Source organism: Anastrepha ludens, chromosome 6 (assembly GCF_028408465.1).
Source record: "Anastrepha ludens isolate Willacy chromosome 6, idAnaLude1.1, whole genome shotgun sequence".
Taxonomy (NCBI): Eukaryota; Metazoa; Arthropoda; class Insecta; order Diptera; family Tephritidae; genus Anastrepha; species Anastrepha ludens.
Window position 1 is genome coordinate 112,829,499 of NC_071502.1, and position 24,771 is coordinate 112,854,269.

General features: G+C 35.1%; 6 protein-coding genes across 9 annotated transcripts in view; 2 read left to right on the forward strand and 4 right to left on the reverse strand.

Annotated features, from left to right (window-relative positions):
* LOC128868841 (clavesin-2) overlaps positions 1-15,082 on the reverse strand; it is a 65,644-nt gene extending 50,562 nt beyond the window's left edge. For both annotated transcript variants that reach the window (XM_054111384.1, XM_054111381.1), the window contains exon 1: positions 14,992-15,082. The gene's annotated coding sequence lies outside the window, so the exon portion shown is untranslated. The remainder of the gene's footprint in view (positions 1-14,991) is intronic.
* LOC128868836 (uncharacterized) lies at positions 280-23,928 on the forward strand. 2 transcript variants are annotated; one of them, XM_054111375.1, is made up of 16 exons: positions 280-563; positions 6,445-6,599; positions 6,652-7,368; positions 7,440-7,614; positions 9,618-9,784; positions 9,852-9,941; positions 10,004-10,777; positions 12,571-13,058; positions 13,160-13,791; positions 13,895-14,295; positions 14,355-14,521; positions 17,091-17,869; positions 17,980-18,177; positions 22,386-22,711; positions 22,773-22,984; positions 23,056-23,928. In XM_054111375.1, exons 1-16 carry the CDS (start codon positions 413-415, stop codon positions 23,363-23,365), a joined length of 5,742 nt encoding a protein of 1,913 aa, XP_053967350.1. In that variant the 5' UTR covers positions 280-412; the 3' UTR covers positions 23,366-23,928. The 2 variants fall into 2 exon arrangements, with proteins under 2 accessions (XP_053967350.1, XP_053967351.1); XM_054111376.1 differs by having other exon boundaries at positions 281-563; positions 10,004-10,765.
* On the reverse strand, positions 1,651-2,987 carry LOC128868839 (RWD domain-containing protein 2A). The gene is made up of 2 exons (XM_054111379.1): positions 2,858-2,987; positions 1,651-2,699 (listed from the first exon to the last, which is right to left on the reverse strand). The coding sequence occupies exons 1-2, from the start codon at positions 2,970-2,972 to the stop codon at positions 1,774-1,776; spliced, it is 1,041 nt and encodes a 346-aa protein (XP_053967354.1). The 5' UTR covers positions 2,973-2,987; the 3' UTR covers positions 1,651-1,773.
* On the reverse strand, positions 18,619-20,443 carry LOC128868837 (uncharacterized). Its single transcript, XM_054111377.1, has 3 exons — positions 20,133-20,443; positions 19,928-20,069; positions 18,619-19,868 (listed from the first exon to the last, which is right to left on the reverse strand). The coding sequence occupies exons 1-3, from the start codon at positions 20,263-20,265 to the stop codon at positions 18,710-18,712; spliced, it is 1,434 nt and encodes a 477-aa protein (XP_053967352.1). The 5' UTR covers positions 20,266-20,443; the 3' UTR covers positions 18,619-18,709.
* On the forward strand, positions 20,811-22,126 carry LOC128868838 (putative N(4)-(beta-N-acetylglucosaminyl)-L-asparaginase GA14866). The gene has a single exon (XM_054111378.1). The coding sequence runs from the start codon at positions 20,953-20,955 to the stop codon at positions 22,039-22,041; it is 1,089 nt and encodes a 362-aa protein (XP_053967353.1). The 5' UTR covers positions 20,811-20,952; the 3' UTR covers positions 22,042-22,126.
* LOC128868843 (60S ribosomal protein L31) lies at positions 23,708-24,599 on the reverse strand. 2 transcript variants are annotated; one of them, XM_054111386.1, is made up of 3 exons: positions 24,511-24,599; positions 24,018-24,279; positions 23,708-23,953 (listed from the first exon to the last, which is right to left on the reverse strand). In XM_054111386.1, exons 2-3 carry the CDS (start codon positions 24,242-24,244, stop codon positions 23,803-23,805), a joined length of 378 nt encoding a protein of 125 aa, XP_053967361.1. In that variant the 5' UTR covers positions 24,245-24,279; positions 24,511-24,599; the 3' UTR covers positions 23,708-23,802. The 2 variants fall into 2 exon arrangements, with proteins under 2 accessions (XP_053967361.1, XP_053967362.1); XM_054111387.1 differs by lacking the exon at positions 24,511-24,599 and adding an exon at positions 24,447-24,470.
* Between the last annotated feature and the right edge of the window lie 172 nt (positions 24,600-24,771).

Genomic DNA, 24,771 nt, shown 5'->3' on the forward strand with positions numbered 1-24,771 from the left:
CTTAATGCATACTCAACATATACAAAATTTGTCTAATTTTTCTAAATTTGCTAATATGCCAAAAATTTAAAATAGATTTCTTTTACTTTTTCGAAAAATTTTTTAAACATGCCCACCTAGTAGGCCCCCAAAGGGTTAATAAATAATATTTGGGCAAACTACGCACAGTCTTATGCCGGTTTTAATTATTCTCTCATACATACTCTTCTCAAATATGTGGTCTTATTTTACAGTTACACTGTGGACTTCTCCCCTTGCCTTCCTTAGCTGGTCATTACGCAAATATATAAAAGAAACTTGCGTTTTAAACGCTCCCATTAGTAATTTGAGGTTTAAACGAATGGAGAAAAATATTCGCACAAAAAATAATTGTTTATAAAACTATTAAAATTTGTATACTTACAAAGTAAAAATGTTTTGTTATATATTTATATTGCTTTTCATGAATTGTATTAATAATTGTTGGTGTTTGGATGTGAATTTTCGCAAATTTTATGGCGCACAACTCGAACCGTTTAATACGCAAATGCAAAAACGTGAAATGACACAATTTTTCGATAAAGGTAAGAGGAGTCGAGGGCAAAGAGTTGTAAGTGGTTAAAAAAAATCTAGAAATTTATTTAGTATTGTTTCTTATTTATAAAAAATAAAAAAGAATTAACTGTTTAAGAGATTTTCTTTTAGGCAACACTGGGGCAGGCAAAATAAAAGTTAGGAGTGAAAATGTTCAATATATCACTTACTTTGCAGTATCGAAATAAAAAATAATAATGATACTAATAAAAAATGAGGGTAAATGCGGTCATGAAAAAGCTCATCATAAAAATATCTGCCGTTCGGAGTCGGCTTAAAATTGTAGGTCCCTCCATTTGTGGAACAACATCAAGACGCACACCAAAAATAGGAGAAGGAGCTCGGCCAAACACCCAAAAAGGGTGTACGCGCCAATTATATATACATATATATAAATGCGGTCAGTAACACAGTAAATAATTAATTTCTATGGAAAAGAAAATTTGAATTGTGTCACAAAAAAAATCTTATCAAATAAATATTTCGTCAAATCAGCAACATTTCGAGAATTTGTAATTTAACACTTCTACAGAATACGCCATAAAAATGTGTAACTATTAAAATAAAAAGTCAGAAAAAAAATGTCGAATACTTAACAGCGGTAAGAGTCGTTTTCATTGGTTTTTTGTGACGTGCATTTAGTCATGGCATCCAGCGAAAATGACGTATGTTTTTACCACAATGGCGCTCTTTGTTATAAAAAAATTACATAGTGAAAGCTAGATATGGATTTATTTTTCACTTTTTCGTTGAGTTTTATGTGCATACGAGTATAAGAAAGCACCATCAAGAAAACAGCAGAGCCCAGGAAGAAAGAAAAACAGACTCGTTTGCAAATAAAAAGAAAAAATGTTGCTTAAAATTTTTATTCAGTTCACTAAGTAATTATGTATAGATACTGATTTTTAAAGAAAAACTGCACAAAAATTATTTTGTAGTACTTCACCACTTTTATTTCGCTGAAAAATTTTAATTTTTATTTAACAAATTTTAATTTTTATTTAACAAATTGGAATTTCATCAAAAAAAATATATAGTATTGAAAATTTATGTATAAGCTAAAATTGAAAATTTCAAAAAAAAAAAAGAAGAACAACACTACATACTTGTATATCAAAGTATATTTTTCTTCTCTTTTTTTTTAATTTAATTTTTTGTGCCGCACTCCCGTGTATAGTTTTTCATTTATTCAACTCGTCACTACTCCAAACCAAACAGCTCCTTCTTCATGTAACCCGATTTGTGAGCCTCTAAATATTTGATGAACAACCCCATATTCATTACACCATCCTCATTGTCGAGATCATCACAGAAGAGCTGCTCTTTGAAACCGTCAAAGCGTCGTCGCTTCTGCAGTTTCCCCTGCCAGGGTTCGCTCTTGCAAATCGTTATATGCTGCCAGCGCATAGCCTTAATTATGCGCCAAAATTCCTGCGTGTTCTCACGCAAGCCCTCTACACATATAATTCCCGGCTTGCCAGGACGCGAAAATCCAGTCAAGTCCAAATTACGCGCCTCCCTTTGTATTTCTTGCCGCTTTTTCTTCGACTTTATATGATGCGAGTAAATCCATAACCGCTCGCATTCCATCACATTTTCCATCTCATCCGCTACGTCATCCTTGTAAGCGAATTCGCTGGCATCGCGCACAATCAATTCATTCAATTCGTCCTGCAACCAGGAGACCACTTGAAACACATAACATTCAGTCTTATCCATTGTCTCTATGTACTTTTCAATTTCACGCTTCAAATACAACTCTTTAGCTTTGCCCAGCAGCGCGTTGAAGACAGTCACTATAGCATTCTCAAGCAATGGATAGAGATTGGGCAACTCAATGCGTATATCCATTTTCTCTTTGCACTTGCCCTGCATCACGATCAGAGTTATCGTGAAATCCAAATGTGCCTTCAGCGCATTCGCAGGATTGGCTGTAGGCGTGTTGAGGAAGTCATTGAAGTCGCTAATTACGCTGGCATCCAAAATATGCATTTCACCGGGTGTACAGTAGATCGATGAAAGCATGTCGACCTCCTCCAGTTGTTTTGTAATACATTGCACATAAAGTTCACGTTCGTCCAGGTGTTCGATTTGTGGGATTTGCTGCTGAATATCCGTCATTATTGCTGTAAGAACAGAAATGCTCAATCAGATCGGTATACAATGTATATTGGCACATATACATAGAAATGTATAGACCCCAAATATATTATATGCCGATAGATTAGTAAATATTTCTGTACTTGACTTTAGGCGGTGAATTTACATATTAAAAGGAACGTACAAAAATAGTAGGTTTGCGTGTGTATGTGCTTATGAGAAGCATATGAAGATCTAAAATTTTCAGACAAGCCAAACTTTGATAAACGGTAATTGAGTAGGGACATAGAAATAGGCATAGTGAACTTAGCTGTAAAATATTCGTATAAATTCATTTTGAACTTTACTTCGTTCGAAATTCAATGTTAGAGTTGTTTTGGCAGATTAATTTATGAAATAAATAAAACATAGCAAATGTTTACGATTTCGAAAAGGTTTTGAAAGTTCTGGCAGATTAAGGAATAAGTGAAGATGACGCCCCATTTAAGGTACTTGACCACCTTGGAAAGCTAAAAAGTACAACATATTCAATAATTTTTTTTTCATGTTCTGTATAATATATTAAAATAAATTTTTTTTTAAATTTTTATTTAGAGCTTATATAATACAAAAAAAAAATTGATTTATTAAAATTTCTTTTTTTAACATATATACAGGAGGCGCCAAAGTCGAGGCCTGAAGAAAATCATGTCTTGCGGCGGACAGTTAATCTTAGAAATGGTAATTCTAAAACAAAAGAGAGAAACAAAATTTTCAAAAGGAAGGTTCCTTGCGTGAGAATTTACCACAAACTGACAAAAAAAATAATAAAAAAAATGGCGGATGTTTGAAAAAAAGTTAAGAAAACACCCCTGTTTTTCACAATGTTATGCTTAAAAAGCAATACTTTATTAACTTTTTTTTTGCAAAATGTGGTAAATTGGCATACAAAACATCTTAACAAATAAAACAAGACCAAAATCATTAAAATCGGCTAAGCAGTTTCGGAGATAAAGTGTCCGCCATTCGAAAAAAAGTAATTTCTGGAAAAACGCGTTTAAAGTTAAAACTTGCTATTTTCTTTCAGCTGAGTCAGCAAGTAATGAGTGCAGGATGCGCCTGCACATTTTCACTGATTTCACTTTGTTAGAATTCGAATTTAAAAAAACAGTTTCAGGTGATGATTTTTAAAAGTATAAGGATTGAAAAAATGTAAAAAAAAAAAATTTAATTTTTTGAAACTTATAAGGTGGTCAAGTACCTTAACTAGAAAAAAACAAAAATGTTGTTCGATACAACTGTTTATGCTGATTATAACAATACCTTCTTTAGGTTGGGTTGTGTTAGATTAAAATGGTTGCCCAAGGAGTGGGCACACTTGGACGAAGAATACGAATTCATCCTTTGTGATACCATTGTGAAGAAAGTAAGGTAGAGGAAGACCGTTGGGACGAAAGAAAAGGGCAGAGACAGTATCTTCGTTATCTGATCCATATTTTATTAGCGCATAAAACTTTTTTTCCATTTTTGTTTGTTTTTTAACGAATCGTTAAAAAAAAAAAAAAAAAAAAATAATTGGCGCGTACACTTCTGTTAGGTGTTTGGCCGAGCTCCTCCTTCTATTTGTGGTGTGCGTCTTGATGTTGTTCCACAAATGGAGGGACCTACAGTTTCAAGCCGATTCCGAACGGCAGATATTTTTATGAGGAGCTTTTTCATGGCAGAAATACACTCGGAGGTTTGCCATTGCCTGCCGAGGGGCGACCGCTATTAGAAAAATGTTTTTATTAATTTTGCTTTCACCGAGATTCGAACCAACGACCTCTCTGTGAATTCCGAATGGTAATCACGCACCAACCCATTCGGCTACGGCGGCCGAATCGTTGCGTTGCTTATTATCCGATTAGTTTATAAAAAAAACCTTAGAGAATGATTTTAAAAAGGGTTTGACAGTTACACTACATCCATACTAGTTAAGTTGATGAGAAGGGGATCCCTACAAAATGCTGTATATCAAAATTCTTTTCGTACGAAATACTGTAAATTAACGTAACAAAATTCTGCAGTGACAAAATTTTGTACTGTCTTAAAAAAATTCTGTATTGACAAAATTGTTTATTGACGAAATTCTGTACTGACGAAATTCTGTATTAACAAAATTCTGTATTGAAAAAATTGTGTGTTGACAAAAGTCAACGAAAAAAGGAGTTCTACGCAAAAATACGGTGGATTGCGTAGCCGGAGTTGGACTGATGAGGGTTATTTTTTTGAAGCGCGGCCGAAGGCCGCCCACGCTAAAAGGAGTTCTACGCAAAAATACGGTGGATTCTATCGAAACTGAAGCAAAAAAGTGCGCACTTTTTTTTATAAAATTTGTTGAATTTCTTATCGTTTACTTACAGCATTTCGTCAATACAGAATTTTGTCAATACAAAATTTCGTCAATACAGAATTTCGTCAATACAGAATTTCGGCAATACAGAATATTTTTTACAGAATTTTGAAATACAGAATTTCGTATACAGAATTCTATAATACAGAATTCTGAAATACAGAATTTTGTATACAACATTTTGTAAACAGAATATTGTATCATACAGCATTACGTACCCAACCCGATGAGAAGTTTATTCATTGCATATACTATTGTTGTAACTGCAGTATAAAATCTCTATATCTAAAAAGTTTTTCACTCTCCCACTTCTAATCCAACCCATATGAGATTCCGAAAGCATACAATGCGCACTAGTGGAGTCCGAAGGGAATTTGAAGATCAAGAAGTTAGATGGCGCTCGTATATAAATAGGTGATGGATATTCTGCAGGTATTCTCTACAACCTCCGCAAACGCTTACTGAGTGCAGAGTCCTACCAGATATCAAAAAGTTCAAACATCTCGCAGAAATTTCAAAAGTAGGAACAATTTATATCATAAATTATTTTATAATAATTTCCCGTACATTTTTATGGAATGCTACTCGTAGTAGCACTCCTTGGTGTAATATATGTAAATTCAGGTCATTCCGATAAAGTGGAACCGACGACTGAATGACGATGGATCGTTCTCGGCGACTGGGATGGCTGTCTTCGCTCTAGATCTACAAAATTAAGAAGCGTGCTTGGGAAAGTACTTTATAATTGAACACGATGCCTGCGCCAGACATTCGGGGAAGTTCCTTCTCAAGAAAATCGGCACCACTCTCTATTATTGTTGTGTTGCTGTGTAATCATGATTGTCTAAGGAATGCTGTGAAATGCTACGTAAGTGACAGCCCTTGGCCGGGGTGAAATCACGGAACCGACTGTTAGGAAGCGAGGGATCCAGGTTGTTGTTGAAAGCGATGTTAGGTAAGTGGATTTAGGAGGTTACGTGAATACGTCGTACGATGTACTTCCACATGTCGGACATACTTGTATATTGAGAACGACGGTCTGAATTCTAGATGGGTCGAAGTTCAACTTACTACTACTATATACTGAAGCTTTTAGGCTGCGAGGGTGTCGAAGACATATAGGTTAGTTGTGGCGTAGGTAGCTTCCAATAGGTTTTCAAAGGTACCACCTATTACACAAAACTTAAACTACCACTAATTTTTAAACCTATCTCTCGCCCAGACTGTCCATCTGGTGAGCTCAGGCCCCTGAAGACGAAAAACCGAACAATTCATTTCTGTATTTATGTCCCAGCTATGCCTGTCATTCCAACAGCATTTCTTCAGTATTTCATGCTGCTTTATCGACAACAACAGCGAATATACATATATCTCTTTTAATTTTAAAAATTTTTTTATAGCTGCCTATTCCTTTAATGGTCTCGAGAAAATCGCGTCGGTGCCCGTTTCCTTCCCAATTGATATTTGTATACTCTCTTTGGAAGGTGTAAAGTATGCAGCATCGTTACATAAAACCAAAAATGGTGTACGGCATTTTACAGTATACAAAAATGTGGTACGTATAAAAAATGATTTATTTTGCATATGAACTAAATTTTTTTCACCAGAATCAAAACTACCACGAACTGTACAATATTGCCACGCCCAATGCCATCGCAATGGATTGCAAAGCGCTCGGCTCCAAGGGCTACATCGCATTGGCGTTGAATATCACCCAAGTGATTGAGAACGCACGAGATGGCTCACCGATCTACGAACTCACCGCCGACGATCGACTGCGCGCTGTACAATTCTTTGCCGCTACACATTTATATTCGATTTATCTACGCACCTCAGGCAATGATTTGTTTATGTTGCAAACATTTCGTAGCACCAACGAAAAAGCCAGTCCACACTGTCCCTACTACAAGTGGTCGGGTACATCGTTCACCCTACTCGCACGCATTCCATGTAGCAATGCGCGCCACGTTGAACCATTTGCCATCAACTTTGAAAACTATCTGGCTTTAGCGAATTATGCCGATCAAACGGGTCGCACCACAACACATTCAGAAATCTATAAATTTAATCGCGAAAAGAAAAAATTCGAGCTCGTGCAGAAGATACGCACCCATGGCGCGGTGGATGTGCGATATTTTAGTGCACCGTTGGATGAGGTAAAACGACGCCACTTTTTAGTTTATGGAAATTCGGTCGGCACGCGGAAGACTGGCGGTGGAGATGCTAATGAAGCGGATTCAATATTTTATCTCTTTGATAATGGACAATTTGTACCTTATCAAAGTTTGTCATTGTATGCGGTGGAACAGTTCTTGCCTGTACAGGTAATGGAGGTTAAATTCTCTAGCATTAAAACTAATAACGAAAAATTATTCTTTGATTAAACGAAAAATAGAATGTAGATGCTGAAAAATTTCTGCTACTCATTGCCAGTAAGGATCAGGATACGAAAATTTATAATCTGAACGATTGGAACTTTGAGCCTTCTAATGTGCAGTTCACCGAAGGCGCATTGGGGCGAGGCGTATCAAAAATGCGAATTCATCAAGAGGATGACAAGAGCTACTTAGGTAAGTTTTGGAGTTTTGTAAGGATGAAACAGAAGAAAGAATTAAAAACTAGTTTGTTGGAAATAAAATACGAATAAACGAAAACAAAATTGTACAAAATGTGTGCAGAAGATTTGTAACTATTACAGTGTACTCTCTCCTAACGGACACTGTTTTCAGTACATACCAGAAATCCTTAAGAATTTTTTTTAATTTTTTTCTCTTGAACGGGAAACTCTCCCATGGTTGGTTGGTTGGTTTAAGTAGTGACTCGTCGACTGTCGCTAACTCTCCCAAAAGCGGACTAATTTTTCAGTCCCTCAGGTGTCCGCTTGAGAGAGAGGAGTACACTTTATTACGTTTTATTTAACAGCTTTGATAATTATTGTACAAAAAAAAAATTTAGAGTATAAATTTTTTACAAAACATTATTTGCTGCTGAGTACGCTATGAGAAAACCAAGAGCTGTCAAATCGATTTTCCGAAGATCGGCTATCATCTTACGTTTGTTTCAATAAATCGAAGCTATTACAGGCAAAATAGTGCGCATTTATGCATACTAAAACCACGAAAGTCGAGTTTTTCTCCGGCCAAAAGCAGTCACGCCTACCATTCGGCAGTGCCGTAGTTCAGAACTCCGCGCATAAAACATCAAATGATAAAAAAAATTCGAATAGCAATCGCCCCTCGACAGCCAACAGCAAACCTCACACACAGTGTATTTCCGCCATGAAAAAGCGTATTTAAAAAAGAAAACATCTGCCATTCGGAGGCGACATAAAACTGTAGGTCCCCCATTTGTGAAAAGCATCAAGATGCACATCATAAATAGGAGCAGAAGCACGGTGAAGCACCCAAAAAGGATGTAAGCGCCAATTATAAGTGCAGTAATGAAAAATTTTCAAAAAAATTATCAGCAATGTCCGCATAACGGTACGAAAAATCTATTTTTCGATAGTTCATGAGTCACAACCATTATGTATCTACCGCCACTTTAGCAGCAAAATAATGATGATCAGTAGCCTTAAAACCGACGAACAAAACTAACACTCTACAAGGCTCCCATCATGCCCGTCCTAACATCTGATGAAGCGACGCTTGGAGAGTTTGAGAGAAAGATTCTGCGCAAGATTTTTGGACCTTTGCACGTTGACAACGGCGAATTTCGCAGGCGATGGAACGATGAGCTGTATGAGCTTTACGACGACATAGACATAGCGCAGCGAATAAAGATCCAGCGGGTACGCTGGCTGGGTCATGTCGTCCGAATGGATACAAACAGAGGAAGAGGAAGGCCTCCTCTGCGTTGGAAAGATCAGGTGGAGAAGGACTTGGCTTCACTTGGTGTGTCCAACTGGCGTCGGTTAGCACGAGAAAGAAACGACTGGCGCGCTTTGTTAAACTCGGCAAAAATCGCGTAAGCGGTTATAGCGCCAATTAAGAAGACGAAGAAGCCTTAAAACCATTTTTTGTTAAAGATTCAAATTTTAAGTGATATTCTTATTATAGTCAGTAAATTTTTATGATACTTAGGACCATTTCCTTGTTCTCGCGTTAAAATTTATTTCCGCTTTAAACCAATTTTCGTTTTCTGAGCTGTCTGCTATGGATGTGCCATCGGTAAATTTAACAGGCAATGAATCCACTGGTTAACATTTGTCGCTTCGGCAGTGCCCTCTTTTTTTTGTTTGTAAACTCGAAACAGCTGACTGGGTAGATAGATTTATATTATTTTCGATGATGGTCTGTGTTTGAATGTTTGATGATCTTCACTCAGCAGGGAAAAACTTAAAGTTTTTGTTTTTTTAATTGCACACTTCAAAAAAGTCCTTTATGCCAAAATTCTGGTAACAAGTTAAAAAGAAAAATAAATATTTTTAAAGCGTGAACACCAACGCCCTAAGGATTATAGATTTGGATACGATTTTTCAGCCATCAATATAAAGCTTTGTTTGATTATATTCTATATTTTCTTTTATCTTCCTTTATAAATAAAAAAACAGTAAAAAATCTTTGATTTTCAGTGATCGCAAATGAAAAGATGAACGAAAATGACACAAACATTTTTCTACCGATCTTCAAGCAAGATGAGCATGCAAATTCTTTGCGGCAGCAGATCATCGATTGGACTAAAACGCAAATAGAGCGTTTGGCGCAAATCGATGTCAATAAACTAAAAAATGAAGTAGAGGTGAGAGAGCAAACACTGTAGAATAAACATTGCATTCACACATTAAACAACATATACACATTTGCAGCAAAAACTCGCACAAAGTCAACGCCTAAATGTCAAAATGCAAGTACAAGACATTCCCCAGGCGGATATACAAACTGTAAATACCAATTCAGTAAGCATTCCTTCCACATACGAGTATCGATCAAATATTATTAATTTTTTCTCGAACCATAGTTCGTTTATCCGAAATATCATTTCACCAGCCACTATTGGCAGGCATTAAATTTCGCTACCCAAGCAGTTGATGGTCTAGAAGCCATGCTCAAGTCACCTACTGCAGCAAAACGCTTCAGACGCGCCACTACCCCAACTGAGCCCATTAAGGAATTTGACACCATTAAAGTCGGCACACTTATTGTTAAAGAGGACTTAAATGCGAACCAAGTGAATGGTGTCGATGCAGCTGAGCCCACTTTTGAGCGCGTCAACGCGAAAAAAGTGCGTGTAACGGGTAGGTATCAAGCTGCTGAACGTACGCCAACCGAAAATGTGACAATGACGCCGGCCACAACTATTGTGGTGCCCACACTAGCAGCAAAACACCTGCAAATCAATGGTACTTTGAATAAGCACAAATGGTATGATTTGCTAAATAATACGTTGAAGCGTGATGGAGTGCAATTTGTGAACCAGCCAGCTCATATAGTCAACCTAGTTGCGGAATCTGTGCGAGTGTTGGGAGATGAAATTAAAGGCAAAAATTTGCATGAACTGATATCAATCGATGGTGGCGACAGCGTTATTGTGGTGAATCAGTCAGTAATCTTTGAAGAGCCTGTCAAAGCTAAAGAGCTGTTAATACATGAGCGCTTAAATCACATAAAAGTGCATCAGGAAAAGTTGGATGTGCTGCTGAAGCGTACAAATGCGACACAAGTGGTGGAGGGTGCAAAGAGATTTGAGAATGTGCGAATATTGCAGCCGATAGAAATGGTGGTAAGTGAAGGGGTAAGTACAATAAAAAAAAAAATTTTTAATTTAAAAAATTAACAAAGAAAAACAAAATTAAAATAAAAAAATAAAAGCATAAAAAATTAAAAAATAAAAAATAATAAAATAAAAATAAAAAATAATAAAACCAAATAAAAAACAAATAAAAAAAAAGTAAAAATAATAAAAAATAAAAAAATAAAAAAAAATAAAAATAATAAATAATAAAAACATAAATAAAAAACTATAAAAAAATAATAGAAAACTTAATGAAAAAATAATAAGAACTTAATAAAAAAATAAATAAAAAACTTAATAAAAAATATAAAAAACTTAATAAAAAAATAATAAAAGACTTAATAAAAATATAATAAAAACCTTAATAAACTTAATAAAAAATTAATAAAAACCTGAATAAAAACAGTAATAAAAACAATAATAAAAAAATATTAATAATAAATAATAATAAAAACCTTAATAAAAAAATAGTAAAAAACTTAATAAGAAAAAATAATAAAGAACTTAAAAAATAATAAAAAACTTAATAAAAAAAATGTATAAAAACCTGAATAAAAAAAATAATAAAAATAATTATAAAAAAATATTAATAACAAATAATAATAAAAAAATAATAAAAAACTTAATAAGAAAAATAAAAATCTTAAGAAATAATAAAAAATTAAAAATAATAATAATTAAAAACTTAATAAAAAATAATAAAATAATAATAAGTAAAAAAGTAAAAAATAATAAGAAATAATAATAAAAAAATAAAAATAAAAAATAATAATAATAAATGCTATAAAAATATAATAAAAACAAAATAAGAATAAAAATAACAATTCCATTTATAATATCAGCCAATGGTATATTGCAAAAAACATTTATACCCAATTGTATATTATTTCGTTTATTTTAATTTTTATCGCTTTGGCACTGGTCATTAAGCGATGTATGTAAATCCTGGCCAAATTGTTAAACAACGGACTTAATGTCAATGGACAGATGTATAAAATAAAGAGGAAAAAAAAAATACCCAATATGAAATATTTAGAAATAGGTATACCCTAATATTCAACACAAAATTCAAAAATCGGTGATTCTTAAAACGTGCAATAAGCAAGAAAATTCTTTACTCTCTAAGGAAATATAATAAATAATAATTAAAAATTATAATATAATTAAAAAGAGAAGTGAGATATCCTCCATACACTAGCAATATTTTATAATTCTATATAAAATAACAAAATAAAAAAACACTAAACACAAAAGTGCCAATATGACTTGCAGTTCGAAACTGCCGTCGTGCTTGGTGAAGATGGACCCGCCTCGTGCGGTATGCGGGGGGAGAGTGGCGTGGGAATCATAATATAAAAGTAATAAATAAAATTTAATGAAAAGAATAAAATAATAATAAAACATAGTAATACAAAAAACAAAACAAATTATAAACAAAAGGTAATAAAAAATTGTAAAAATAATAATATTATTATTATTTATAGGGGATATATACAATGTAACTCTAACTTAATTAGCACACTGGCTACTAGGTAAAAAAAAATAAATAAAAGGTAACAACAAATAATAAATAATAATATGTAAATAAAAGATAATAAATAAATAATAAGTAAATAAAAGATAATAAATAAATAAAACATATTTTGTAAATAAGAGATAAGAAATAAATAAAAAATATTTAAATAAAATCGTGAAAGGTGTAAAACTTGGTCTACAGTGAACATTTAATATGCTTTTCAAACGGTTGTTCTTTCCTCTTCCTTTGGTTTATTTATTTTTCTTTCCCACTGCAGGGTCAAACACTGGGCCCACGTTTACAGGCATTGGCTTCGCAACAGATTGTGCACGGCAATTTCATCCTTAATGGCGATTTTACTATCAAAGGCGACGCAATCGTTGCAGACTTTCTAAGCGTCAACGACTTAATAGATCAAAGTTCTCAAATGAGCACCAAGCTGACACTTCTGAATGGACTCGATATTACCCAACCCTTGGAGGATATAAATATTAAATTCGAGCAGCCGTTGGAAGCAAATAACACTCTACTAACATTTGTCAATGCAATCGATATGCAACAGCTCATCAAAACCAACTTCAGTGACTTGCAAGTAATCGAGGGTGAAAAGCATTTCAACCAGACGCTAGTAGTGCGCGAAGGTTACATTGAAGTGAAATATTTGAATGGTATAGATACTGAAGGTTTTACTGAACATTTGTTATTTAAGAGCGCAAACCAGAGCATCCAAGTACCAATGTATTTTGGCAAGATACAGACTCCAAGGTGTGTAGTGAAAGTTAACAAATATAAGTTCTAGTAGTATGTATTAATTAAACAGTAATCAAAAATTAATACGCAACAATTCACTCGTCGTTCACTTGTAGTATTATAGCGCACAATCTAACGTTGATGGATAAGACACTTGAAGTTTTTGTCACGCGCGGCGAACAACAGCATATGCCCATAACACTTAGTGTGGCAGAATTAAGTGCGCAAACATTGAATATTGAACAACTGCATACCAGTGGACGCATTTGTGGCAAATCAGTAATCTCAGAACACGAACAACCACTAATAGCGCAATTATTATCTAATGTAACTAAATACAGTGATTTATTGCCACCAGGACAGAAATTTAGAAAGACCATATTCGTAGACAATTTACTCTTGGGAAATGGCAGTGTTAATGGACGTAAGGTGCAAGACATAGAGAAGCAGCTACAGCATCTAAATTCTGATATACAGTTGGAAGGAAATCACAAATTCAACTATGATATGAATATCAGTCAATTAACGTTCCAGGGAAAATTCAATGATATACCTGCGGAAGAATTTGGGCGTTGCTGGTTGCAGAAAAGTGGCGCGCAAAAGTTTACAGCGCCGCAAAGTTTTTCTGATGTAAATTGCCTGGAGGGAGTGCAACTTGAGGGTTCACTTAATGGACGTGCGCTAGATGATTTCACTTTGAAGGCCTATTGGATAAATCGAGATGAATGTATTAATACAATGGAATTCCGTAAGTAGCTAAACACTCTAGGTATTGACATAGTTTGAATTTTTAATATTGCATTCATTGGCATATTTATCAATTAACTTTTCTTTTCTTACACTGTTCTTAGAAAATCCCATTCAAATGCAAGCGCCACTTAGCACATCCACTCTAAATGGCGTACATGTACCGCTGGACATAATCTACGCTAACTCCTCTGTACCACAAATTATCTACGCCAGCGCTTCAATTCATGGACAACTTAATGTAATTGGCTCTGGCGCTATTTGCAATGTCTCCACATTGAATGGCATGCACCTGTTGAAGTTACAACAATTTCTCAAAGCTGGTGGTGCTGATACTTTGCATGTGGAACATGCTAATTTTGCGCAGACTCCACTTTATCACAGTTTAAACCATCACGAGTTGGCAATATTGCTGGATAGAGTTTGGCTTGCCAATGAAAATGTGCGCCTGAGCCAGCATGTGGAGTTGGCTAATGCAACTTTTGAGGGTCTGTTAGAATTTGAGGTATTTAAGCAGACCAGCAATTTGTATGAATAAAAATAAGCATTTTATTGATTTCATAGGGTTTAGTAAACAATATAAATTTGCATTATTTGAAAGACAACTACTTGAGCTTATCACGACCACAAGAAATTGGTACAGAACTGATTATCGCTAGTGAGGCAAACTTTGAAGGTGATTTGACTGCTAATAACGTACAGCTGGAGGGATTGCTTGTGGAAAGTAGCAGGTAATTTCTTACCAAATAACAGGTAATAAAAAATAAGTTAGCTGAAAGTAAATTCCCCTCCGTACATATATGTAATGTATTTCCCCTCTAAGTTCAGACATTTTTAACAGGTTTTCTACCTAAGAATGCATGTTACATATGTATACATACATTTCTTTGTGCACCGTCGTGTTAGTCATCTATTTTGATAAAAATTTATATTTTACTACAATTTTTATTTACCTACAAATAACCGCCGTTTACCTTGCGCATTCCATACAACTTACAAAAAAAAAAAATAAAGAGAAAATCAATTCACTGCGCAGTTTCAAAGCCACTGTAGATAGTTACTTAAACAAAGCGACGAAAAAGGGGAGAAACAAAAACAGATGATTCACAAATCAATGCGCAGACGATAACCTGCCAACAACTACATTTTTTTGCATATATTTACACCTGTTTTCAACTTAATTGCAGTATGTATATATTACCTTTTTATTATTTCAATTTATAGCACATGAATTTTTGCAAAATTTTTACACAAAAAATCGAAGGCCACACGCGAGACAAACTTCACTATTTACTTCAACAAAACATCACAACTGACAACGATGACACAGTATTGCCACATCTGGTTAATGGTAAAAAAATTAGATTTCCCAACAACGAAAATATAATCATAAATGGTTTTTGAACTTACATTGGGGTTACACAAGGCAATGCTCTGAAAACAAATGAAAAACGTATTAACTGTCTAAAAGGAGAAAAAATGTTGTTGTAATGTAGATATCCATACAATTATAAAGACTTGTGTGCAACCGCCTTAAGTGTCGCTTCATATAAATTACAAGCTTTAATTTCGATTTGTTTGGATTTACATGTTCTGAATGTTTTAGTAAAAATTGTGAATATATTGCTATTTTCTTTGCAAAACTGTTCCGTGCAAGCGTCTAATTAGTTAAGGTTAACATTAAGGTTCTCATTTCCGAGCGCACTTCATTCAATTTTGTTAGCAATTGCAATGCAATTCACTTGGAAATGAGTTACTGAACTTCTCCGAATACTTCAAGATTTATTTAATTATGTTTATAAATAGCATTTACTGCTAAGGGCAAGTTTTAGTACTAGAATAATTTTTAAGCTGAGTTTAAACAAAGAACATATTAAGACAGTTAGTTTCTGGTCTGTTTCGATTTAAAAATTCATCACCAAAAACCAATTCGAACTAATTAGAACCCGTTTAGATTTTTGGTGCTAAATTTCCTAACCGAGTTTTGTTGGCGGAGCGAGCCGAGAACTCCACTTCCTCGTCTTTATAAGTTCTTTGGTTTAAGCTCTCAAAATTGGGCATTTAAACCTAGCTTAACAGGAAAGTGTTGTTGAACTAACACTGAAAAACTTGTCTTACTTTTTATATACACCTTCTAACAGATGTATCGTAACATCTGTTAAATTTCTGCTTTAACATTTAATTTTCAAAATGGCATCAAGAAAATTGGATCGCTGTACTTGTGCATGCAAATGGCGCGGTAAAATTAAAATGATGTTGTCAAACTACGAAAAAAATAAATGATGGTACGAGAGTGATGGTAAGAAATTCGGTAACTTAACGTTTCTACACTACATTTTTTGATGTCCTTTAATAGTCAATTTCAATGAAATTACCAATCAAGACAGCAAATTAAATGAAGTTCATGTTATGAAATATTTTAGGTCATATACTGCTAACGTCCGTGAAGCAATGAGCTGTCATTTTGCATATTGACAGTCAATTGATATTTTTTGCGACGCGACATCTTTGAAAACTTTAGTGTTTAGATTTTGCATTTCCCTTCTTTGCGAAAAAAAGGATTCATCCAGAATCTCCGCCTTCTTTTTTCCTATTTCAAACAATAATGAGCGCGGGAACAACGTATTAGCTTACTTGATGACATTTTCGAAATGATGATACCATAACACGCCAATGTCCTCCCTTAAAAGATTTCGAGATGTACAATAAGACAGATATGTTTTAACAGTGAAACTCGCGATCTCCATCTGACATTTCTGTTTTAACAAAGCTTGATTTTTATTATATATATATATATATATATATATAGAAGGTGTAGATGTGGGGTTAAGGACATAAATTGAGAAGAGAAAGTTCATTCATTATTCAATAAGTGGGCAGCACCGAAAGTTATGACGGAAACATACGAATACAGTAGCCACCAAACTGTTTTCCGCTACTGTTTAGAAACATTGCTGTTTTCGAAAAAAATATATATTGAACAAATTTTTATTGAAATCAGATTTTTTTCTAACCGATTAGGTTTCTATTTTAAATTTTTTATTAGGAAATTAACTACTCTAAAAAGAATTTTGGCTTACATTCTTCTGCGGATTAAAATTTGCTCTCTAAAATCATTTATAATAAAAAAAATAAATTTATAAATTATGCATACCTATGTTCGCACATATATACTTGCAGTATTTTTATGTTTAGTTTTTATATATTTGTGTTTTTCTTTGTGTATGTATTCTAAGATTGCTGACGCTCACAATAACCTCTGCCGTCATACTCAAACCCCTCCATTATGTTTTTTTGCAGCAATTTAAGTACAAATTTCGATGAATTCGTTGCAAATACACTGAAAACAGATGGCCCCCATGAAGTGCGCGCAGCCTGGAGCCTACTAAGCGCGCTTATACAGGGTGATATTGAAAATGTACAAATAAACAATTTAAATTTGGTTCAAGATGTAGTGCGTTTGGATATACCTTCTGCCCCCATAACAGCGCCAAAGCGTTTAACTGCGGCCAGTATTGAAAAACTATACTCTGAAATTAGCAGTACTATAAATGCTGTACCAATCGTTGATTGGATTAATGGCGCAGTATACATACACGGAAATCACACGATAAATGGTACAACTTTTCTTGATACCGTCAACATGTACAATGATTTAGGCGTATTAGGTGCCATTAATAGTATTGCGAATTTTGGCGAAAAAACATTATTGTTGCGAAATCTTCCGCAAACGTTGCACGGCGATGTACACATCAATAATTTCGTTCCCAAGGATCGACGTATATTAATGAATAACTTTGAAAATTTGCGCGCCAAAAGCATCAATGGGCAACAAATCGATATGTTCTATAAGCAGCACGCAAAGTCGTCCAATGAGATTACGATTCAGGGGAGTTTGGTGTTCTTGCAGCCGTTAGTCGTGCAGGACTATCATAATCAACCTGTAAGTGAATTAAAATGGAAACGAAATTCATCATCAGTTGATGATGTTCTAAACACGAACAACCAGCAAATGAGCGAGATGCCCAGCTGGAACACAATGCTTACGATGGTGCAGCAGTTGAAACAGTCTCTCGATGGTAAGTTTCGAAAATATGTGGAAATTGTACAGAAACATTTTCAAGATGTGTCTGTTCGAAAATATAAAATTTAATTTAATTACGAGCATACATTTTTATTCTATTTTCAGCACCCTATTATCTCTTGGACAAATTTATTATTCGTCAAAAACTATCAATTAATGCAACAAAAATAGTACCCCTTAAAATAAGAGAAGGGAATGGTCAAACGCTGGATGTTATAGCGGTTGTTGATAAAACAAATGCGACTATGCCTTTACATTACTATCAATGGTCAATACAGGAAAAACAATTTGAACCCATTCAAGGTAAGGTTTTATATATTAGTGCAGTCCACTCGTCAAACACATTTTTTTGTCAAATGGGGCATAAAATTTAAACATCAATGATTTTTCGAACTCGATCAGAATTAGTTTTGTGTGTGTGAGAAAATTTAACAGATTTAGCAAAATCATCAAGAAAGCAAGTTTTGTTTACTATATAATAATTACTTTATTACTTTTAAACAGCTTGACATTTCGTGGGCATTTTATGTCTTATTGACATTCGAATATAAGAGATAAAAATATGTCAAAACAAATGCAGAAAGAAAACTTGAAATAGTATATATTAACTTAGCTCCAAAATTTAAAAGTATAATTTTTATGCTGCTTCTTCGGTAGATGCAAGCCCAATATAAAAAATTTCTCTGCCAAAATGAACGGCGTTGCTTCTTTCTCATCTCTTAAAAGATTCATGCAGTATGTATCAGCGTAAAAAATATATTCCAAAATACTAATAAAAAATTTAATTGGAGTGTTGCTACTGTTTTTTTTTTTTTTTAATCACCGTTTACCCTTTTCATTGCTCCAATTCATCGCTTTGGACATCGATTATTGCTCGCAATATACCCAATTCGAGCTTTGCAGCCGATCGCGGTCGCAAACGATTCATTACGTTAGCAACGTAAAGACCCAAAGCTTCATGACGTGATGAGTTACAAAGATTCTTGAAGAATGTTGGTGGCAGTGAATTGTCGAAATTTCCTAAATTAATAATACCACCAGGTGCATTTGCATGATTTGGATGATTAACTGCGCCTGCAACAGTACCATTAATGGGACCATTGCCCGCGTCAAAAATAATGTCATTACGAAAGTCAATCTCCTCTAATCGTGGTGAATAACCATTCGTTGATGTGGATGCTACAGTAGCGGCGGTTGATGAGGAAGGACCACCTCCTACACCACCATTTGTCAATTCAACACGTGAATTTCCAGTTATTGTAATTAAATTTATGCCAGCGGGCGGACCAATTCCGTCGTTTGGTTCCTGTTTAATATTGACCGATTGTACATTATTTAAAGCGAGTGTACTCTCTTGTAAAGTAGCACTAGTGTTACCGCTGCTAACACTTGGAGAATTTCTGGCAGCTGTTGTTGTTGCCGCTGACTGAACAGGCGACGCTGTCGCAGATGATTGTGCAGCATTGTTTGCTTTTTTAGTAGGTTGTGGTCCAGGCTGTGTTTCGACCAATTTACGTTTAATTGATTCAGGCAATTGTATAGTTTTGGCTTGGGTTGCGCGCGGTGTTCCGCTAGTTGTAGTCCCGGTTGTAGCAACTGTTGAAGTTTTCTTCATGGTTATTCCTTTTTTGTGTAGTGCAGCAGCTGTTGCAGCTGTTGACGCATTCGATGTAGGCGTGGAATTAACACCAGCGTTTAATGTTGGTCGCGATGAAGGAGCTAACGAATTCAATAATTTTTTCTCCTCAGCCGCTGGGCATGAAGCTTTGTTGGAAGTGGTAGCAGTAGCCGCGGATTTAACAGCCGTTTTTAACAATGGTTTCGCTTCTTTCTCTGGCGTTGTTTCGTTAGAGCCTCCAGATTTCACACCTTTTGAAGGGCTTTCGCCATCTGATGTCGAAGGTAACTTTCCTTGTGCAGCTGCTGGCTCTTCCTCTTCTTGTACCTCAAGCATCTCATATTCTTCATCCTCTTCCATAGACACCATGCCATCACTTAACAAAATAATTTATTTAACTCTGTAAGCACACGAAAAATCCAAATTTAAACTTACTCTTCTTGCTTTGTATCTTCATCTTTCATTGGTTGATGTATTTTTTCCATTAGATCAAATAGTTTCCATGACGGTGTGCGTTTGGTCTTCTCCTGTTCATACTTCTTTTGCAGTACTTTGAATATTGATCGTGCCTCGTGTACTACAGTTAATTTGGAAACCGTGAAAAACAACAAATAAAAATAACTTTTTTCCTTTTATTTACCCGATAATTTATTATTTTTGCCTACGCGCGCCCAGGCATCATCTACGTCTTTTTTGCCTGCTGGCGGATAATTTGGATGCAGCACTTTTTCCTCAGCTATATCAGCCAATATTTTATCCAACTGTATAGGCATTTTCTACTAATCTGTGAGCTTATATAAGCTACGAAGTTTATTATAAGAACTTTACAATGTAACTTTTAAGATAAATTATAAATTAGAGATTTTGTACGCCGATTTTGTTACTTCTTCATTTGCTTTCTATACTTTTCGACGTTTTTGTGTGTGTAGTCACAGAACGCGGGGCAACGCGTCCCTCGCAAAACAAAGCGGCTGCGAGCGATAAATGAAACGGCGCGCAATGGATATGGTTTGCAAAATACACGGATAATAGTGTAACTATCTCGTTTTTGCTTGCAAGAATTTGGCGAACTATCAACTTAATGCAGCACATGCCATTTCGTATTCAAGGCTATTGTAAAAGGAAATGTTTGGAAAGTAGCTAACAGCCATTAAACCCCAATTACAAATAAATGTTTTAATACATTGAGTCATGTTTTCATACATACATTTTGACAAAAAAACACTTAGTTAGGAAAAAAAATGCAGTTTGTTGAAAGGCAAGGATTTTTGTCGTAAAAGTTTGCTATCGTCAATATAAATTGTATATAATGGTTCGTGAGCGGAAATTACGAAGAGTTTGAGATTCACTGTAGTGATAAAGAAAAATCAAAGTTTATTTTCATAGTTTTTAAAATTGCCGATAAGATCATATATATCTACAATAATGGATTGAGTTTTACAACAGCTCAGTGAGTCAACATGCAGTTTGTGCTATACTCATTGTATAGTATATTTGTCAGTATTCTGGCTTTAAAACCCACTGATTCTCAAAATTATGTACCAACATTCCGTAACAACAGGTCGTTACCGCTTGTTATCAATACATGGGCTTTCACTGAGGCAAATGCAGCCGCTTGGCGTGTCCTAAATCACCATGGTAATGCTCTGGATGCGCTTGTCGAAGGTTGTGCAACTTGTGAACGCTTACAATGTGATGGTACCGTCGGTTATGGTGGTTCACCGGATGAGAATGGCGAAACCACTCTGGATGCTATGATCATGGATGGTAGCAATATGAATATTGGAGCAGTTGCAGGACTGCGACAAGTAAAGAATGTAATAAGTGTAGCACGCCATGTATTGGAACACACAAAACACACACTACTGGTGGGTGATGCGGCAAGTAATTTTGCTGAGGCAATGGGATTTCGCCGCGAGAGTCTTACCACCAACAAATCCAAAGATATTTGGACAAAGTGGCGCCATCAGTTTTGTCAACCAAACTACTGGGTAAACGTGTATCCAGATCCAACGAAAAATTGTGGTCCATACAGTCCAATTTCGTGGGAAATCAATGACCAAGTAAAAAGCACACGTTACGAATATCAAATTGGACGGTGGAATCATGACACTATTGGCATGATTGTCATTGATGCAAATGGTCAGATCTATGCGGGAACCTCCACTAATGGCGCCAGCCACAAAATACCAGGCCGTGTTGGCGATTCACCAATACCCGGCGCTGGTGCTTATGCGGACAATGAAATTGGTGCAGCTGTAGCCACTGGTGATGGCGATGTAATGATGCGTTTCCTGCCCGCACTGATTGCTGTGGAAGGCCTGCGTGCTGGTAACAATCCCTCAGTAGCCGCAGAAATCGCAATGCAACGTATTGTGCGACATTATCCAGATTTCAGTGGTGGATTGGTAGTAGTTAATCGCATGGGCAATTATGGTGCGGCTTGTGTAGGAATGAGCAAATTTCCATACTCAATTGTCAATGGTGATGCAAAACAAAACACGAGAGTAGAATACAAGTATTGCAAAGAAATACCGAAATTTTTGTAGTTCAAATATGCAGAGAAGGAAAGGTTAGAATTTTATAGATGTACATACATACATACACATATGTAAACCTAAATGCATAATAAAGGAATTGAAACAATTGCAATATGTGGTTTTGTTGTGGTAACGACGTAAAGTAACAAAACAATTTTTGGGAATGCCGTTAGAGCGATAGGTTGTTTTGTTTTGCTATTTTATGTCCGACTTATGCTAGGTATGCGCAGTAGCTTGTATCATACTAGGGCATGATTGGGATAAAAAAATTTTGCAGGTAAAAAGTTGTTCATCGTTTTATTTTGATAATATGTTGATTATTTCTATATTTGGATGTTTTCCCTAAATTTCAGATTATTCATGGCTACCGAAACAGGAAACGCTTGACTTGGTAACTTTTATCTCTAGCGAATCCAACAACGGATTAAATTTTGCTGTAGTGAATAAAACATCTCCACCTTACCTCTTATCGAATCTGAAGTCAGTTTTAGGCAATTTACTACAGGGCGAGCAACACAACATAAAACTGACATTTCTCACAATAAACGGCGAACGCTGCTTTCTACCACATCCGGTAATAAAAAGTGACTTAAACAAAATATTTTGTCTTAAAAAGGAATTTGAGACGCGAATAGTTATTTACGAAAAGTTCGTTATACCCAGGAAAGATATTAGAGAGGTAATGGCTATATTTTATGTCAAAACAGACCATGTGTGTGATACCTTTCTCACTCGTCTAGGCACTGCAAGTATCACCGGATAAAATAGTGCTCCTGCTGTCCGACTGCGTTGAGATATGGAGAATAGATCCATGTTTCGAGGTTCTAAAACGTCTACCGTTTTCCAAGGCAGCTAAAATAGCAAGTGGCGCATTAAACAATACTCTTTTCTTAGCAGTACAAACCGAAAAGGAACCCAACAGCTTACATTGCAACACTCTGGAAATTTATAGGTATGAATGTGTGCATATATACATACGCACATAAATGCTTACATATGTATGTGAATTCTTTTATTTTGTAGCTCTATTAATTCGGCTCGTTTTGAACGTATGCAAAGTTTGGATTGTGTGGACCCGCTACAGTTTTCGTTTAGTAATGTCACAGCAACTGGGGACTTATTGCTGCATATCTTGAGTCGTACTAATGAAGCGCCATTAACAATATATCAATATAAAGGTGTTTTGGGTTTCAAACAAATTTTGGGTTCGACCTCTCTCCCAGCAATGCAGTCATACAAGGTGCTGCATTTGGAAAATGCAACTAAATCAATGATTGTGTTAATGCGAGGTAGAGATTTGACATTTGTGGAAATTGGTTTGAGAAAATTTTGAAAAAAAAGTATACATAGTAAATTTAATAAAGAATTCCAAATATTTAGAAATTTTGTAAATAAAATATTAAAATAAGAATATATGTAGTCTAAAATAAAGCGGTGTATGTTCTTATTTAGACTTGCAAGTAATCGGGGATTGATTGAAAGCAATATCATTAAATTTCTCATTTTTCCCATCTGGTGCCATTCCATCATTGAAAGAAAATTCAATTACATTCACATTAGAATTTCCTCTTCCACATCACATACAAAACAACCATTGATTCGCACATCACTTTTACCAAAGAACTTGAATGCTTATTTTCCTTTTGTTTCACGTTTTTTGCAAATAAAAAATGAATTTATTAACGTTAGTCTGTAATTTTAATAAACTTCTAAACCCGGACGATGTATTTAGTTAATTGCATACACACAAGCAATATTCCATTATTTTGTTTAATCATCGCTGGATTCAACATTTTCCGTTTGCAGGTTCTTAAATGTGGAAACGGGCACATATGTCACCAATGTGTACAATTTGTTGGGTGAATCCTCATCATCGTTTCTCCTGCGAGCAAGGCGCACACGTACGCGAACTGGAGTCGAACTGCAAGAAAATCATTTGTTGTTGTTGATTACATATTGAATATAGTTTCGTTTGTAAAACTCACCGGATACCCTTGGACCAGATGTGCTTGTTTAGGCGAGTATCGATTCTCACATCATTGGTGCCCATTTCCTTTTCAGCGAATTTGCGGATTTCCTTGATGGCGCGTGGTGCTCGCTTTTTGAAACCAATGTTGTGTACACGCTTCGACAAGTGAATCGTGCACTCGCGTGTAACCACCTCATTGATGGCAGACTTGTTACGTTTCTCAACCTTTTTTGTTTTCGCCATTTTTTGACTGGAATTTCTTGCCTGCTAACAAACTCCTGTAAAATTAAACACACAATTTAATGATGATTTGAGCACTTTCTGCAACAATCATTCTGCACTTTTATAAATTTTCAAAACCATCCCGTATGGGCTATTGGTATTGAAAATTTTCATACGAATCAACAAATAAGCAATTTAAGCACGCAATTTCACTCATTTTTACAATTATAAATTGCAGAATTTATCGATGCTTTTAGATTTTATTTAAGAAAATTACGAAAACCAACCTCTCGGAAATGAAAGCTTGACGTAAAAGAATCTGACAGCCGTCAAACATAAACGTCAACGCCATTTTTCCCCTAATTTGACATATGTACGGAAATATCCTAATGACCATTGTGCCATCAAGCGGTGGGCTCGGTGAAAGAACTCTCAAATATGGTAATGCATTTACGACAATTTTAATTTTAAAAATCAATTATGTACACCAAAATCATGCTGTGACCTTTTGTAGTTGGTCAATTTACGCATACAGTTTGAGATATTAG

What these genes read in the sequence shown, in the direction of transcription:
- LOC128868836 (XM_054111375.1), top strand. Translation starts at nt 413, where the DNA reads ATGTTTTGTTATATATTTATATTGCTTTTCATGAATTGTATTAATAAT. An exon ending in GGCAAGATACAGACTCCAAG is followed by an intron (nt 13,059 to 13,159) that starts GTGTGTAGTGAA and finishes GTTCACTTGTAG; the next exon opens with TATTATAGCGCACAATCTAA. An exon ending in AACACTCTGGAAATTTATAG is followed by an intron (nt 22,985 to 23,055) that starts GTATGAATGTGT and finishes TTTATTTTGTAG; the next exon opens with CTCTATTAATTCGGCTCGTT.
- LOC128868839 (XM_054111379.1), bottom strand. Translation starts at nt 2,972, where the DNA reads ATGCCTATTTCTATGTCCCTACTCAATTACCGTTTATCAAAGTTTGGC. An exon ending in CACGCAAACCTACTATTTTT is followed by an intron (nt 2,700 to 2,857) that starts GTACGTTCCTTT and finishes CTGTTCTTACAG; the next exon opens with CAATAATGACGGATATTCAG.
- LOC128868837 (XM_054111377.1), bottom strand. Translation starts at nt 20,265, where the DNA reads ATGCCTATACAGTTGGATAAAATATTGGCTGATATAGCTGAGGAAAAA. An exon ending in CAAAAATAATAAATTATCGG is followed by an intron (nt 20,070 to 20,132) that starts GTAAATAAAAGG and finishes AATTAACTGTAG; the next exon opens with TACACGAGGCACGATCAATA. An exon ending in GAAGATACAAAGCAAGAAGA is followed by an intron (nt 19,869 to 19,927) that starts GTAAGTTTAAAT and finishes TATTTTGTTAAG; the next exon opens with TGATGGCATGGTGTCTATGG.
- LOC128868838 (XM_054111378.1), top strand. Translation starts at nt 20,953, where the DNA reads ATGCAGTTTGTGCTATACTCATTGTATAGTATATTTGTCAGTATTCTG.
- LOC128868843 (XM_054111386.1), bottom strand. Translation starts at nt 24,244, where the DNA reads ATGGCGAAAACAAAAAAGGTTGAGAAACGTAACAAGTCTGCCATCAAT. An exon ending in ATCTGGTCCAAGGGTATCCG is followed by an intron (nt 23,954 to 24,017) that starts GTGAGTTTTACA and finishes ATTTTCTTGCAG; the next exon opens with TTCGACTCCAGTTCGCGTAC.